Source organism: Schistocerca serialis, chromosome 7 (genome assembly GCF_023864345.2).
Source record: "Schistocerca serialis cubense isolate TAMUIC-IGC-003099 chromosome 7, iqSchSeri2.2, whole genome shotgun sequence".
Lineage (NCBI taxonomy): Eukaryota > Metazoa > Arthropoda > Insecta > Orthoptera > Acrididae > Schistocerca > Schistocerca serialis.
Window position 1 is genome coordinate 332,022,627 of NC_064644.1, and position 18,655 is coordinate 332,041,281.

The 18,655-nt window shown below is 42.2% G+C and overlaps 1 protein-coding gene across 1 annotated transcript in view; it reads left to right on the top strand.

Annotated features, from left to right (window-relative positions):
- Positions 1–18,655, top strand: part of LOC126413058 (myrosinase 1-like) — an 86,951-nt gene that overhangs the window by 35,787 nt on the left and 32,509 nt on the right. The window contains exons 4-6 of the mRNA XM_050082956.1: positions 383–505; positions 9,949–10,132; positions 14,501–14,595. Coding sequence (XP_049938913.1) covers positions 383–505; positions 9,949–10,132; positions 14,501–14,595 — 402 coding nt within the window. The remainder of the gene's footprint in view (positions 1–382; positions 506–9,948; positions 10,133–14,500; positions 14,596–18,655) is intronic.

An 18,655-nucleotide genomic window follows, 5' to 3' on the forward strand; every position in this document is an offset into this window, starting at 1 on the left:
GAAGACGTCTCCACCCCTCGTACTCTTACGGTTTTATGGACAGTCCGGTAGGATTCGTGGTGTCAGTTCCCTCCAGCACTACTTTAGGCATTATTCGAGTCCATGCCATGTCGTGTTTCGGCACTTCAGCGTGCTCGCGGGGTTCCATACGATATTAGGCAGATAGACCAGTTTCTTTGGCTCTTCAGCGTAATTTTGCTGTAATTTAAGAAAACCAGTGCTCGTTAGACCTACCATGCACTATTATTCAGTGAAGAACTCGTAACGTTTTGGTTTTACAATGTATTTTTTTCGCAACCTGTAGGTGATCCAAAACGCCGTTACAACAGTTATTTGCAACAGGAAACACAATTGTTACTGTTATTAAACCTCCTCCTTTCAGGTGACAATGTTCCACTTTGACCTTCCACAAAAGCTACAGGATATCGGAGGATGGCCAAATCCTAGGCTGGTTGATTACTTCGTGGAGTACGCCAGAATCCTATACGATAACTTTGGAGACAGGGTGAGTATTTGCCTTGATAAACTTAGAGACTAGACTTTGACATGTAATATGTTGTCCGGCTTCGGTAGACTCTGAAAGTGCAATTCCTCTACAGTCGTGCTAGAAACGGAAAATTCTTCCGGTTGATCCGAGGCGACTCATTACATGCACAGGACAAGTATTTAACCTTCGCACCGCACACTTGATTTGAATTACCTTGACCTCACACTAGGGTCCACTCGACCCCAGTAAAATGTTATCATATGTGTTCCAAGCATATTAATATATACACTGTATTGTCTTATGTACATGGGACATTGTAAATAAATATGTAGTTACCTGTAATGATTTTTGTATTATTATAACAATGAGTAAAATATGGTATTTATGAAATATGCGTAGTATTATTAGTAAATGATGTTTTGTATTTCCTTATATTTAGCTTTCTCGTATTTGAACGTTTATAATGCTATACAATGTCTTACTTGGCTTTATTTAGTTATTAGAGTGAGTAACACACGGTATTTACAAATTTGGTACATATTACACTTCAACACTATACTGAAAACGACATCATACATTAATGTATAAATTCAAATTGAGTCTGAACTTGAATGCATAAAGTAATTTAATGTAATGTAATATAATGGATTATTTGATTTTCACATGATATTTTGGCATATGGTGTTTACAAAATTACTATTATAGCAAATTTGGGCAAAAACGCATAAGAAAGATGAAACTAATGTGTATTAGAATCAAGTGAAAAATGTATTAGAATCAAGTCAAAACTGTGACTAACGTATCAGTCACCATTTGTACTGTCAGTGAGCACACTCAGTACAAATCAGAGCTCTATGTTCATCACAGATCGTCCTTTTACGATCCTGGCGACACATTTTTGTTTTCCTGTCACTTTTTCTTGAACATAGTGAACATCTCACTTTGCCTGCTAGAGGTTCTGGTCTATCTGGTGCCACAGTATCTATTTCCAATATTTCTTCTAAGGTTCTCTTCACATACCTTCGTAGTGTAGGTATATTCAATCTAGCCCTTAGGTGAGGCGCAATTGAGTTCCATAACAGTTAATGCAGAAATTTACTTCATGGCTTCTTCACTTCAGTGCTGGAAAGAGTAAACAGAACCATGGCGTTTATCCCACTTGGTCCAAAATGCCGCAGAAAACCCTCATAGGCCATCTTCTTGTTGCATGCACAATGGTGTATGTTTCGCACAGCTGATAAAAAGTGTCAGTACCAGCTTTTTTATTGTATGAAATTATCATTTCAGGTTTTCCCGTTGTTTTGTCGATCCCGTTTGAGTAGTGCATGGTAGACAGCAAGAGTACAACTTTGTTTTTCTTTGAGGCATATGACAGTAGCGTCTTATTCATATCGAAGACAAATTGTGTTTTTCCGACATTTTGAGAACGTCAAAATGATTGTAGTATTTCAGTTTTAATTTTTCATACAGTTTCCAACATTGTCAAATCAAAAATTTCAATCATTGTCTGATAAAGAGGAAATGACGAAAACAAATTGTCAACAGTCAGCCTCCTATTAGTGCCATGAATGGCTTCTAATAACTTTCTCACATAATAAGATGGGACAGCTTCATTTTTTTCTGTTAATACCTTGTCAATGTATGGAATAGCGTTTAGCGTGTAATAAGTCTTGGAATCATTCAACATAAAAATCTTAATTCCATATTTGTTCGGCTTTGAAGACATGTATATTATGAATGGGAATCAGCCACGGAAGCCCATTAGCTGCGCGTTTATTGTACAGCATTCGAAATGGGTGTACATGGATTTGCAGTTATCAATAAATTTAGTCTAGATGTCCCGAACGGGTACAAATATGTCTTCCTGTTTTCTTTGCATGCAGGTTGCTTTGTCATCAAATCTTAGACAACTAGTAAAAAACTGAAATCGCCTTTGTGACATTGTAGTGAGAAACAGGGCATTGCCAAATTTAGGAGGCCAAAGTTCTTCTAAATCTGTGTCAGCAGCCTTGTTTACACCGCAGAAATAGTTCAATGGCAGTTGTTAGCTGTGCAATATTTGTAGTGTTATGGTAACTGTCCGAGTTTTCGATTGAAGAATGCTTGCAAATAAATTCGTCGTTCATGTAAGTGACAATCATGTCGAGCATTTCATTTGTCACTAATAATTGTCACGTTTCAAGTGGACTAGAAATACACCTTGCTTGACCCTTTGGTCCTAGGAAGTGAATAACTAAATTTCTGGATTTAGTTCTTCCTCTCTTAGATGGTGTAGCTGAAGACCGCTTATACCATTTTACCTACAAAGATGTTTGAGTTGAGAAAACTACCATGACTATCATCATCGCCTTCTTCAATCTCTTCCGTACCTGGTGGTTCCTGAATTTTGACAAAATCAGTATCGTCATCAGAATCTAGGCCTCCAAATGAATCGTCTTCCTGGTCCAACTCGTCCATAAGTGCGTTACATATATTGTCATCTGTCATGAGTCGTTTACTCTTTGTTGCTGAAAAATAACATAAAATAATATAGGGCTACACTGAAAGGAAACAGTTATAAGTTGCACACAATATATATTTCAGTATTGTATACTTTCCAAGTTATTATTTTCAATCTGCATAAATGAGCTACACGGAACGCACACTAGGGTGATCGAGACCCAACGGCCGTTCAACAATCTTTACAGCTTGACATTATCGCAACAACAATGCAAATGTTTGAGTTAACATCGCATACATGTAGGCAGTGTTACCAACCTAATATACACTAAGTTTCAATAAATTGTAACCAACATACTCTTTGTAATACACAATTAAAATTACTCTGGGGCCCTAGGACCCCAGCATGCAGTGCGAGGTTTAAGAAAGCTGAAGAGCAATGACCGTGGTTTGGTATATCACTGGAACACTTTGTTTCACCATCATTTTTATGTAAGGTTACGGGATTACAGCAAGTACTCAGACGTACGGAAATTTCCGTTTCATTAACAGATGTAATTAGAAAGTTTGCTCTTGCAACTACGAATTTTCATACTGAACCTCTATCGAACGTTAAGGTGGAATCTTAAGTGTTCTAGGTGCCCGTTTGATAAACCAGACTTACGTCACGTCTCGTGTCTATGGCTCCAATCACTATGGGACTTAACATCTGAGGTCATCAGTCGCCTAGAACTTAGAACTACTTTAACCTAACTAACCTAAGGACATCACACACAGCCATGCCCGAGGCAGGATTCGACCCTGCGACCGTAGCAGCATCGTGTCTATGTTAACAAAGCAGAGAACTATTGTGTTCCGAATATCAAGTTGCATACGAATCCCTGACCTAAATCTGTTCGAACATACCATTAACGAAATATAACTTGTGTAAACTGTGAGCTTTTATTCTCAGAATCTTAAAGATGACCCACGTGCACAACTCATGAGCGACAAGCTAAAAGGGGCATGAACCTGAATAAAAAAGAACCTCTGTGTGTTGCTTACCATTCTTTAATGGTCGATGGTATCGGTACTACAAGAACCAGAGTGATATGGTATCACCTCTGAGACTGCTAGAGGCCGGCCGGTATGGCCGAGCGGTTCTAGGCGCTTCAGTCTGGAACCGCGCTATCGCTACGGTCGCAGGTTCGAATCCTGCCTCGGGCATGGATGTGCGTGATGTCCTTAGGTTAGTTAGGTTTAAGTAGTTCTAAGTTCTAGGGGACTGATGACCAGAGATTTTAAGTCCCATAGTGCTCAGAGCCATTTGAACCATTTTTTTGACACTGCTAGAGACGTAATTTTAACCGGGTACTTGGAAATATCGTTTGTGTTTTGCTGATAGGCTCTAAGACACTCAAAAAGGAAAACAGATATCCGGTGCCGGAAAAGCTCACTTTACTGGAATGGCACCAAATCCGTGCCTAATTAAACATCTTGGTCTAATGTACAGTTCACCACTGTCGGTCTTAAACTCCCTCACACCATGAGATATTGCGAAGGGATATGGATCTTTTTAACGACAACGCCACCTACAGAACACAATTTTTTCTTATCTTGTTTTTTTCCTTGTACATGTTTCGACACCTATACGTCACCTTCCGTGGGTCTTGTTTTTATTTCCTTAAAAATCTCTTATAAACGTTTGGTTGGTTTTTTGATTTTAGACTTAAAAGTACGGCATAAGCCGTTTATGTAGCTGTGTTTGTTCGCGTGGAGCTGCATCATTTAAAAGTTTTACACGGTGGCCTACTGTTACGTATTTTATGACTTGACAGCGTGTCATGTAATAAGTAATCGCACAAAAGTCTATGTTTTGCTGAAAATGTAACGATGTTTATGTAACTTTTTTCCAAGAATAACAGTAATGAATGTCTATTCTTATGTTTTTTTGTTATATTGTGATGTCTAAATATGTGTGTTGTCCTCATCATTTCATCATCATCATCATTCGTGACAGTGGCTAGACTGGATTGTGAAAAACTTGGACTATGTAAAAATTGGGACTTTGTACGGGCGCTGATGACCGCGCAGTTGGGCGCCCCACAATCCAATCCTCATCATCATCGGAATGTGTATGACTAAACAAAACGGAAAAGTAAGCTTAAATTCTTCAGTAAGCGAATTCATTGCCACACTCCCTGCCTGTTTTATACGAACGACACATCATCACCGCTCGCCCGCATACTGGTAAAGTACCGATCGTGAAAACTTCTTTGGCCACGACTCTAAGTCAATTGCTAGCGTACTAGCAAGCCTTAAATGACTTCTGTTGTGAAGGCAGTTTCCTACCCGTGGTCGCATTGTCCCTACTCTGGCCTCCTGAAGGGAAATCTCTGGTGCTGAGTCACAAAGAGTCCTCACTTTTCTCTTATCCTTTTTTTGTCTTTCTGTCTCTTCTAGTTACACCCAGCATGCATACTGCCACTTTTCGTTGGGAAACTACACCTTTTGTTGGACTATCTGCACATTTGAGGTCCACGTTTCAGTTCAGGAAGTTAATACTGGCAATAAACGCTGGTTACAGCCTTTGCGTTGAAGTCATTTGGAGATGTACTTTACATTATGTTTTACAGATGACCTCCAATTTATTTTTTTTCTTGTCCACTTGCCTAAGTATACAAATTCCTCATTTTTTACGTTAATCTCTGCTACCTTGCGATCTTCGTACATATTGGTTTTATTGTACTAATCTTTAGGTCTAATGCAGTACTTGCTCCATTCTAATCCTTAGGTATTTGTCAGCAGTACACAAAATTTTTAGAATTCGTCTTACTAACAGTCTATAAAACATTCAGACTTCAACCAGAGGGAAGAATGAGCAGGCTTAAGTAGTGGGTACAGCACACTGGACCCTTTGCAGGTTGTCAGCAATAAATTTCAGTTAACACTCTGGTCAGTGTTTACAGATTATGAAAACCATTTGACAATGAAACAATAAAATTTTTGCTGGTGTCGCTTGAGAGAGAAGGAAGGCAATCAGCCTAAATTAGTTGACTGACGAGTGTATAAAACATTACAGCTTAGCTTACATCAAGAGACTGAAATGTTCAGAGCTGACAAAGGAGTTAGGCCAAGTGAGATTCCGTTTCACCGAGTCTGTTTCCTGCAATCTTGAAAGAAATCTTCAGCTCACTGGGTTGCATTGAAAAAGGAATATGCACAAACGGATCTTGCCTGAACCATTAGATTTGCGTAAGACAGCGCTTTGCTTGCTTGGAATCCAGAAGGACTTCAACAAATTGTGGCAGCGTGCTATGCAATGACTACTACGGACGGATTCTTTTAGTTGTTGGTATGTCGTTTTCTCCCACCTGGACGTTTTGAGTGTGATGTGTTCTTGAAGGCTACAGGAGTCGGTCAGATGAGATGATGGCTGCAGCAAGATGGATGGTGTTCATGAAAACTCTTTATTGTTCCAACAAGGTAAAACGCCCTTGTCATGTATGATGAGCGGGCATGGTCAGGCGTTGACCTCATTGACCTTAGCAGTGAATCGTTGTCGTGAAGATCTCAGTAGCTGCTACGTTCAGCACAGCTCAGTCCTAGCACGACCTTGTGTGGTGGACATGCCTGGTCGGCGCCCGATCTATGCCAACAACTGATGCGGGACTCTTGCGCGGACAGGCGAGTGCGGGACTGCAGCGTAGACGTCTCGGACGCGAACCCCGGTCTGGCGTGTGGCTGGCTGCGTCTGGCTCTGGCGGATGCCGAGTGGCTCCGTGGCTTGGAGGGCGCAGTTCGACCCTTGACCCATTGATGTTACAGCTGGGCCCTTGCCAGGTTGTCCTGTGAAGATGACGATGGAGCAGAAGTAGACGCTGTGACGGGCGCCATCTCGATGACTCACAAATCCGACCCGCCGTGTAGTTTGGCCAGTATTTATACGTGCCAAAGAGAGTTTGTTGTGATGGCGCAAATGTCACATGCGCTGTGTGCCGAAGTGCCCCTGGTTTCAATAATTAGCTAGGCACTGACTGGTAGGTGGGTGGCGAAGCACTGTGGGTGCTATGACGCATTGGTACATCAGCGTGTTGGAGTAAGTGATCTTTTCACGACATCTTGCCCAGACTTGTGCCTATACAAAAGGGTGGATAAATTGAACAAATCATCTTTTCATCAAAGTGAACCGACAAACTAATGAGAGCTCTACTAAGTATACAACATATAGGTCCATATTGCCAGATAATGATGACTGAGTCCATTGATTCATAACACTGACCTAAATGGGAAGCGTCCATAAATGAAAACCTTGACCGAAAGCTGCGAAACTGATACATCAGTAGTTATATACCTGTGAGACATGTTGATTAAAATTTCAGCTTTATACAAACTTATTTTCGGTATAGGACGAAAGCATTCCTACAGGTGAATAACGGTAATAGTACTTGATGGCTGTTTGCTGTCTCTAACGTCACTGGAAATTCTCAGTTGCAGATAACAACACAGTGTGCCCATAAGATGAGCACATGCAGCTTATCGCTATCTTTCGGAATTTGAGATAGGTCAGGACGAGTCATCAACATGGGGGTATAAAGAAAGAGCATCAAATCGACATATTGCACAAAAAATGACTGTGGGACTGTGACTGCACAACGAGTGGTGACGAGATGGACTCACGATAACAGTGCGGCAAGATGAGCAGACATGGATCCTTCCAGAGCGACTACACCAAAAGAAGATCGAAGGATTGTTCGACTGGGTCTGACAGGCAGATAGATGGCAACAGCTGAAACCCAGGCAAAATTTTCAGGCTTAGTGCCGTATGTGTATGTTTGGAGGTTATGGGCGCTCAACGGCGAAGTTATCAACGCCCTTACACATATTAAAAAATGAATGCGGATAAACTGACTAAAATTTTTGTCACAGTGAGGATGAAACCTATAAAATGACACTCATACACTACCTCACTCACTCCCACCTCACTCGCATTAACGCACGCGATCACTCTATGTCACTCACTATAAGACAACAGTGAAATGGTGAGAGGTGCTATATCTGGGATTAAAACGAAAGTTAAACGAGAGAGGAGCTAAAACAGCAACACAGGGAAATGTGTCTTGCTGACCATTTATTTAAAAAAAGCTTGGGCGAGTCAGTCACCCTGTCAATACATCACGAGCATGTCCCTAAAAGTTTAGGAAACATGTTGAGCAAATCACAATACCTCAAAACCCTAACCACATTCGTCTGACAGTAACTTGAAATAGAGGGCAGATCTGTCGGCAAACCTGCCACTACCCTCTGGTGGAAAATGAAAAGTGGTGCACAGTGATCTCTACGGCACAAGCGCCACACACTCGAGGTTCCTCTCACTGGCGCAAGAAAAAGTCATGCGTCATAGGGCTGTGGCCTATGCGAAGACGAGTATGGAGGACATTGTCCCATATGTGTGGCTGGAAGGAGGTACGCCACGGCTGGACAGAGTATCACCAAGAATCCAGGGGAATAGACTACTGGAATATGACTTGAGATCTCGTATTGCCATGTTTCGTTTAAGGTTGACACCGTATCACAGACCACAGAGACATGCAGGGCATAGAGCCAGAGTCAAGTGGAATATTGAGTAGACTTCTCTGGTGTTCAGCGATGAGTCTCCCTTCCGTGTATGACAATGAGACCGATGCTAATGTGTACGTAGACGACTTGGTGAATGGTCACTGGAAGTAGCGGTTCTCGATGCCTATACCATTCCCAATCCTGAAATCGTGGTGTGGGAATGGTACTCAATATATCAAAAGAACTAATTTGGTAATATTTGAAGGGAGGCTGAATGTTCTCCGGCATGCGATAAGAATGATAAACTCTGTTGTGATAAGCTTCATGATGATAGTACCAAATGGCATATTCCAGCATGATAATGCAGCAGAGTAAGCAGTGTATGAATCCTTGATGGCATTTGGAGGTCGTTTGCTTCATTGCCACAATAAATGAAAAAATTTGTTTGTGTCCAGGGGACACACATCACTCCTAATGGAATGAAAGCCCAATCATTCAGTGCCCGTTATGTGATGAACAATTTCAGGAATTTTGATAATAGTTTCTATTTCCAATAGTGCAACAGTTTCTATCAGTATATTAAGCACGTATCTGTCACTGATGCGTTGGTTTAGATTCTTTTAAGACTAGTTGAGTCAGCGTATAATGTGGCTGCTCCAACTGGCAGAGGAAGTGGTGGCGGATGATCAACGAGCAGGGCTGCGTCATCATGGGCTACAGTGGCTCGCCTGCCTTGGAATGAGTATGTAAGGTTGGCAGTAGGGATGACGAATGCTCGACTTCGTTTTATTGGTAGAATTTTTGGGAAGTTTAGCTCATCCATAAATGAGACGGCATAAAGAACGCAAGTGCGACCCATTGTTGAATAGTGTTCGAGTATTTGGAATCCCCATCAGTTCGGATTAAAGCAATTCAGAGGCGGGCAGCTATATTTGTTATTGGACGTTCGATCAGCACTTAAGTGTTACGGAGACACTTTGTGAAATCAGATGGGAATCTTTGGAGGTAAGACGATGCTCTCTCCGCAAGGCCTATAGCGCAAATTTAGAGAACCGACATTTGAGACTGCAGAACGATTCTACTGCCGCCACAGTACATTTCGCGTAAGTATCATGAAGATAAGATGCGAGAAATTAGGGCTCGCACGGAAGCTTTCCCTCGCTCTATTTTCAAGTAGAACAGGAGAGTAAATGACTAGTAATGACACAAGGTACCCTTCGCGATGCACCCTACGGTGGATTGCGGAGTATGTATGTAGATGCGGATGTAGATGATCGACACCAATTCCTAATGAAATAAAAGTTCAATCATTCAATACTCCTTACGTGATGAACTACTTCACGAACTTTGACAGCAGATTGTATGTCCAGCAGTGAAGCAGTCTCTATATCAGAATATTAGCTCGTATCTGTTACTTACATATTGGTTTAGACTCTTTGATGACTAGTTCATTCAGAGTGTATTGTGGTTGCTCCGAATGGCAGGTGAAATGGTGGCAGACGATCAACGAACCGAGCAGTGTCATCATGGGCTACAGTGGCTCTCCTGCCTTGGCCCCGGGCATCGACTCCTCAGGCGTGGGCGACTACATGGCCGTCTACACACTACTCAAGGCACACGCCGCCGCGTACCGACTCTACGACGAGCAGTACCGAGCGACTCAGCAAGGTATGTACTTTGTATACTGCGCATATCGTATGTTCACTGCCAAACAAAAATAGTGAAACACCCAGAAGACAAGGATGGATGTAGTGTTAATTCGTTCATGTAAATACTATTCACAGGTATGTAAATGATTAGAGCTGAAATTCTCAGTGACAAATAAACGACCACCAGAGCGTGTTAGCGTTGTTCATGTTTAGGACAGTTGCCAGGCCGGGGGTATGTAAAGGACGTGAACAGTCAAATATTGAATGATCACTGTGAGGGATGCTCGTGAGATAGAGTTATCAGCATGTGACAAAGATTGAAAGCAACCTCTCTGCGGGGCTCCACTTGGCCGGCTGATCGAATAGTTCAATTTCTAGATTTTTGGGGCATTCAGATGTGACAGTGGTCTGGTGTTGGACTGCATTGGAATGTGAGGGCAGGCATATTAGTCCTAAAGGTTGCAGTCGATCACCTCTCACAACAGAAAGTTAGGAATGCCATACAGTAGATCATGGACATTGTAACGCCCTTCACAAATGCGCGTGCCGTCCGTGAACAAGCAATGAGTTCCTGCAACATAGTGTCATACCGCACTGTTGGTGGGAGACTAGCAGCAACCAGACTAGGGAATTATCGTCCTACGAGTAGGATGCCATTAAAGCGTCGTGCCGTGACTGCTGATGAATAAAGTTGCACAGTGTTCAGCAGTAAATCGCGGTTCTGTCGTACTCCGGGTGACCATTCTCGGCGAGTGCGGCGGCGACCTGGAAACAGTCTACATTCTCCCAGTGTTTTGAAGACGCAAAGAGGTCTGCTCTTGACTTCATGGAATGGGGTGCCATCGGGTATGATTGCAGATCATGGCCAGTAGTGATTGAACCAACTCTGAACGCACAGCGGTATGTCACAGACATCTTGCGTACTCAGGTATTACTCTCATGCAGCAGTATTGTGGCGCCGTTTTTCAACAGGACAATGCTCTGTCACACGTACCACGTTTCTCTATAAGCTGTCTGTGTGATGTTGAGGTACTCCCATTGCCAGTGAGACACCAGAATCTGTCGCTGATTGAACAATTGTGGGATCAGCTGGATGTCAATTCCGTCCCAACTTCATTACTAGATTTGTCGGCCATCTTGCCTCAGGAGATGAAACAAAGACTTTATAACGCCCTCCCCAACCGAATCGGCGCATGAATTCATGCCAGAGAGGCTGCAGAGTCATACTGGTACGTGGGCCCATACTGCCAAGGTCTTTATAAAATGGACTCAATTCGTAATCACTGAAATAACACCACATACCCTCTCAACCCGTCAAACTTAGCTCCGTAATCTCCTCCTATTTTGAGTGTTTCAGCTTTTTCTCAGGCAGTGTACTTCATTTATCATTGTTTAGTTTGGAAGCTCTAACAGCAGCTGCGTTTTTTGACAAAATTACTGCTGTTCTTCCTGTTATGCACATTATTCCTTTTAATGCACAAGCGTGCGTTGATTCCGGCAGCCCTGGTTACTTGATTATTAATTGAAGCTACATACGTGATGTAACGGGCAACTGACTTCATTACAAAGTTTTAGTCGGTAGACGGGAAAATGAAGCGCAATGTTGTTTGCACACGGGACCATAGTTTGTTGGGCGCCTGTGTCTGGCTGACGTGGCACCGGCGGAGGAATCTTTTGCTTGGACTGGCTGCTGGGATGCTGCCTGTGAGCCAAACCTTATACCGTCATGACTTATTATTTGTTAAATGATGCATGGAATAGATACTTGTATGAGTCTCTCATAAATGTAGTCATTAGAATTAATGCACTAGCAGTTAAAATGTAAGAAACTTTATGAACGGTCCAACTCACTTCGTGCATTGTAGTGTAACTATATGAGATGATCCTCGCTGGCAGTGAGTGTTGTTCGAAACTTGCCTGAGCCAATAAAGTTGAGTACCGGCGATCTAGGCAGTGAGATTGTAGATTTTGTCAGCAATATGCAGTGACGTATTTCGCGAGAGTATCGCAGACCTCTTTCATAATAGCACAGTTTTAATATATTGTTCAATAGCTTATGAAAAACACATTATTTACGTATCTTGATCATTTAGCGCATGGATTTTTAGATCGCCTATCTGTGTGAGCATCTGATTTTATTATGACTGTAGTTTTCTTAACTAACGTTAACGTCGTGAATCAAATAACTACCCTTTGAAATCTCGACTACTTCACTTATGGATTGCCTGACCTCAAAGATCCGAGTCACATAGAGCAGCAATCCACTTCAGCCGAGAATAACTGCTGAAGACATGCCGCCTCGTCTACTTTGGGAGAACTAATACTTGGCGTGAACACCACACCAGTATATGTTAAAGAACTCTGTGATTTTTTCTGGCACGTTAATATTGAAATGTCATACCCACACGGACTGCAGTTTCAATACAAATGAGGCCACTATCATGGCCGTAGTGCTAACATTTGTAACGGGAGGGTTATTGTTAGAGGTAGAAAGAGAGAATGTATGCGTGACAATTCATTTTTGGCTATAACTGCAACGTAACTGCACCCAGCAATCGTTTCTTTACTTTTTCTCTTAAACTAAAGAAAAAAAATACCCTTTCATATAAACTATCGCTACCTTGTTTACATTATTGTATGGCATACCATACTTATTTTCGTGGTATTTGTGCTCATTTGCATGTTCGTCTGTTGAATAAATACATATAGAAAGATGATAGAAAGATGACGATCTTTTACTGAGATGCATGGACAAGATATTTCGGAAGTTTGATGAAGGAAATGGCACATCTTCTTGAAAAAGACCGTGCCTGATCGAGAACTGCTCTTATTCAACCCGTGTTTCGAGATAAGAACAGCTTCACTTAACATGAAATTGTGCATGTTCGTATTTTTATCACCTACAGAAATTAGACAATATTGATCGTACTCTCTCACATGAAAATCTGTCTATTTATTCAATTCTAAAGAATTTTTGTATTCCTTCAGGAAATACGCTTTGGAATCGTACTTGGCCAGCTCAGTCCGCAGAGCACTTGTCTACGAAAGACAAAGGTCCCGAGTCGAGTCTCGATCCGGTAGACATATTTTGATCTACCAAGAAGTTTCAGGCAATAAATTTCTAAATATTACTACAGAATCTTGTCCAATACCAGAAGCATGAGGTTAAGTGTACGAACGTATTACAATGAAACAGAAAAGATTTAGAAACAGGAAGACGAAATGGAGCCGAGGTGCTTAAGACTATAAACAGAGAAGGGGAAGCTGACAAATAATAAGATAAATTAAAAAGATTTATGCAATACCGTGTCTAAATAGAAACCATCCTATTTAAAAATTTAGAGAAACTATGCACTAGGGTGCTACTTAAAAGTACATAACCGGGAACGCTTATCAGACAAAAATTTAAAAATTTTATGGAGAATGAGTAAACCTACAAGAGAGCCAGTAATTGTCTAGAGCGTATAGACCAAAACACAGTTAGTTTATAATCCTAAAACTGGAATGTAATTCTGCTGCCGTGAACAAGAAATTTCAATACAAAACAAGACAAAATTTCAAATCTCAAATGTTCCATAAAATATAAGGCAATTTCAAGACTAGAATTGTACAGGTAAAACCGTAATAGAAACCTAATAGGTCTTATAAATTAAAAACAGTTCCTTCACAATACAATATTAAGCACAAGGGAACGAAATGGGAGGCACATAAGTGAGAGCGCAGTATCGGTTAAATTAAGTTAAATGACTAAAGTAAAAACGAAATCTGTAGTTTTGAAGAATTTATAGGCTTATTCGATTACTTTGCAAGCTAAAATTACCGTAAGACTCTGCTGTGACTAGCAGGAACCTTCAAGATAAAACAAAACCAACTACAAGTCCCACAGATACTACAGAGACTTACGTAATTACGAAACCAGGATTTTTAAGGTAAAAAACATGAATTAAATCAGATGATATAATTAGCTTAGGAAATGAGACACTAAGGGTGGTAGACGAGTTTAGTTATTTGGAAAGGAAAAATAAGGCACAGTCAAATGAAAACGAGACAGATTGAAAGAAGTTAGTAAACAGTTTATTATTTCAAAAGTATTTGCCGTAAGTGTTACTTCACTGTGAGACAAGACGGTCAATGCCTTCAGGGCGTACGTCGAGTACGGAACGATGATTGAACCCACGCGAGCACCTCAGGTGCTACTCTTGTCGCACTATCTTTCCCGTTGTCCACCTCTAATAATGGCTATTTCTTCATTGGCTGAAAGTTCCTTCTTTTCTGTGTGTGCACTCGTTCACTTTACATGAAATCGTATGGATGTCAACGCGTAGCTTTACTCTGTTTTCAGTGAAACATAGAAACAAAACTGTGGTAATGGTCTTTTCTATCTCAGGAAAGGTCGGCATTGCCCTTAACATCATGTGGTACGAGCCAGCCACAAACTCAACGGAGGACATCGCCGCTGCAGACCGGAAGCTACAATTCTACGTAAGTATCGGAAAATAATCACTACCTTATCACAAGTAGTGGCCTATGCACATTTCAGGGCTAGGCTATGCCGCAAGGAAGTAATTCGAGATACCTGGTAGATACATTAGCTCCTATACTTGTTCGAAACTACAGATATGGTTTTGTCTGTAGTTCCGTCTTAGAAATTCCATGTATTTTCATCATTAGACAGCTTATGTAAGTTCCAGTAAACTAAACATTTATTGATAAAATGTACGAACTTGGTTTACTGAAAGACTAACTCTCCACCAGTTCCCAGACATCTAGCTAGAGATCTGTGCCAATAGATCACCTGTAACTCATTAACTTGGCGTTACCTTTCTGTTTTTTGTGCTCTCTATAAACGTTGCTTCAATTGCTCAACAACTTGGATCCAAGAATTCAGTTCTTCGGTCTAAAGAAACAAGCTTCGTGTTAAATTTTTTAGTACCGTAATTTATACTGTAACAACTGTAACTCGATCAATACATACCTGACAATGCAAACGCATTGTGAGGCAAAAACGCTTACCGGTACAGTTTTTCACTGCCTAACCTGAAAAAAACCACTTCAATAACTTTTTGGAATGACACGCGTTACAATATAGCCCTAGGAATGATGATTCATCGCCAGAATACTCCTTGCCAAACCACAACTTGTCAGTTCAGTAAAAATACATATACATTGAAAATCGTGAAACAAATGTAAGTTGTTATGTGCCACAGTAATTATCAGCAAACAGACATATTCAGATTACCCAAATGGCAGTGCTTACTTTCTGATTTTAAAAGTTAAGGTGTTTAGTTACACTGGTATGCAAAACTAAAGAACCAAAGTAATTTTCGCATGATGTCTCACTGTGAAGTAACATACCCCAGTGATACTTGAACGATACATAGGTAGAATGCTACATTATAGTACAGAAGGTAACTGAAAGAAAAATACATTGAGGTGAACACAAATAAAACTTTTATTCGAAGATAGTAATTACACTGGAGCAACCGCGATTTATGATGATCCCTTGGACATGACAAAAGGTGGGACATGGTTCTTAATAAGGAATGTGATTATCACGGACTGCAATGCAAGCTTTGCAACGTATCCTACACGTTCTCGTTTGAATTTAAGTTGGGGGAAGGGCCAGACCAGTCCATTCTCCGAATACCTTTTCGTTCCAATAGCACCTTTACCTGCTCAGTTCGATGTTGTCGAGTACTGCCATCCATCATAAAGGAAGCCGGGGCCGAATGCACCCCTGAAATCTCTCACATGGGTAAGGAGTATAGTGTCACTATAACGGTGACCGGTGAGTGTAACGTGTTCGAGGATTTAGAGCTCAGTACATGAAACATTATGTCTCCCCGCACCATAACACCTGGATTACAAAAACAATCATGATTGACAGTGTTCCTGGGTGCATTACATGTTCCCACCCCTTTCCATATGAGTGTGCGTCCGGAATCACTACTCAGACTGAATCTGTTCTCATTCGAATACACGATCCCACTTCTCGTTGGTCCAGTCCATATGCTCCTCGTAAATGGTACCGCCGCTGAGCAGGTTCCATTGGAATACAAATTAATGATGGTCTTGTAAGGAGACCACACCATCGCAGTTGCTGTGCCACTGTGGAGCGTGCCCTTCAATCCTGTTAAATGTGGTTTGTACCCGCTGTTAGACTCGAGCTTGCTTATTGCACAATGCAGCAGTAACCTGTTACCTGTAGCTGACCCTTGTCGATATCTCCTCTCCTTCGGGCAACAGTGCCTGTGGTTCGGAACGCTACTTATGGACATGTAGCAATGCTGTGAGAAATTCCATACTCCTGGATTACTCTCGTTACACTTCGTTCTTCTTCCAGTTTCCCAATGATTCTCTCCCATGTGAAGTAATCCAGACGTTTCTAGAACGAGATTCTCACTCTGCAGCGGAGTGTGCGCGATATGAAACTTCCTGGCAGATAAAAATTGTGTGCGGGACCGAGGCTCGAACTTTGGACATTTGCGTTTCGCGGGCATATGCTCTGCCAACTGAGCTACAAAAGCACGACTCATGATCCATCCTCACAGCTTTACTTCTGTCAGTACCTCGTATCCTAACTTCCAAACACCATAGAAGTTCTCCACTTCGCAGAACTAACACTCCTGGAAGAAAGGATATTGCGGAGACATTCTTAGCACAGTCTGGAGGATGGGTAGCTCAGTTGGTAGAGCGCTTGTCCCCGAAAGGCAAAGGTCCCGAGTTCGAGTATCAGCTTGGCACATAGGTTTAATCTGCTAGGAAGTTTCAACCAAATGTTGTCTCCGGGCGATGATATAATGAAGAATACCACAATAGTGTACCGTAACTCCTCAGTGATTGACACTGTTTTATCCTTTACTTCGATCGCCTCGTGGTGCGGGACCAGCCCAGTTCAGCGTTATAGTCACGCTGACTTCACGCCATGTGACGTCCAGTTTGCTACGCACGCTGGGAGACCCCTGCCGACATGCTCGCACACTTTCATTTATTTCCACGGAGTTGTTAGTATGTTATGTTACTTTATCTATATCGTCCTTAAGTTCCGCAGAGCCGTGAAGTTAAATATAGAGTTAGTTTAATGTACGTAGGTTGGAACTTAAATAGTGGCAATACTGCTGTGGAGAAACTACGCAATGGAGTCTACTATTGTCGCTGATAGCACACGTTGTTGACATACCTACCTTACCTCCGAGCAAATGGACTCGCCCGTCCCACGTCACCGGCGTGCGCACAATCGAGGGAAACACAGTCACATGTGAGCGAGCGGTCTAACGTAACGGTGTCACTATGTTTTCGAAACAGGAACAAATGAGTTGGATCAAGAGTGAATGTGCCAGAGGTCGTACAGCACGACAGTGTCATCAAGGTCCTCAACAGGCGTGCGGGGAATCGGCATTGTCGTACAAAACAGTGGCACGTTGGGTAAAAGCCTTCAACGATGGTCGGCAAACAGTGGGAGACATGCACCAGGCAGGTCGTCCTAGCATCTCTGAAGAAGAAGTGCATGCTATTGCCGCGTTAGTGGACAATGAACGACGCCATACGATTCGTGAGCTCGCCCACGAAACCGGATTAGCACACACGACTGTGCTTCGCATCCTGAAGGAACGCCTGGGCATGAGAAAAATTGCATCACGCATGACTTGACGGAAATGCAGAAATGGATGCCTTACGACGCTGCTCAGACGCACTTGGAGCGCGAAGGAGAGGCTTTCTTACGCCGTATCGTAACACTGGATGAGACATGGGCCACATCGTACAAGCCAAAACTGAAACGCCAACCCAACTAATGGCGACATTATGGGTCGCCGTGAAAGTCGAAAGTGCGTCAGAGCCCCAGTATGCTGAGAGCTATGGTGATTCTCTTGTACGACTGTGATGGTGTTATCCTAACGCATTACGTTCCTTCACGGCAGACGGTCAATGAACAGTATTACTTTTCGGTTTTGGAGCAACACCTGCGACCAGCTTTGCGAAAGAAGCGGCGACACTGCCTGCGCAACCCACCCACCATTTTGCACGACAATGAGAGGGTGCATACAGTGCAAGCTGTGGCTGCTCTGTTCGGTCGACGGAACTGGGAAGTACTGAGCCATCCACCATACTCCCCGGACTTTGATTTGATTCCTAAGATGAAGGAACCACTTTGCGGCATTCGCTCCAGAACTGTTCCAGAGATTCGATAGGCAGTAGACCGCTCCATTCGCACCATCAACAGAGCAAGCTCTGCTAACGGTATACTACGCCTTCCACATCGCTGGCAACGGGTTCTACACAACGCTGGTGACTACTCTGAAGGACAGTAACAGGTGAAAACATGTAACTCTTTTGTATCGGTTGTGAATAAATAGTTGCCACTATTTAGGTTGCAACCCTCGTACAAAAACGGTCATTTCTAATTACTGAAAGCTCCTCAACATTGCAAACAATTTCAGTGGTTCAGTTTTGATTATGGTTTTGTGGCTAATTTCTATGATTATGGTTTTGTGGCTAATTTCTATGACACTGTAAGACTCGGCTTGTAACCGGTAATAGTTAC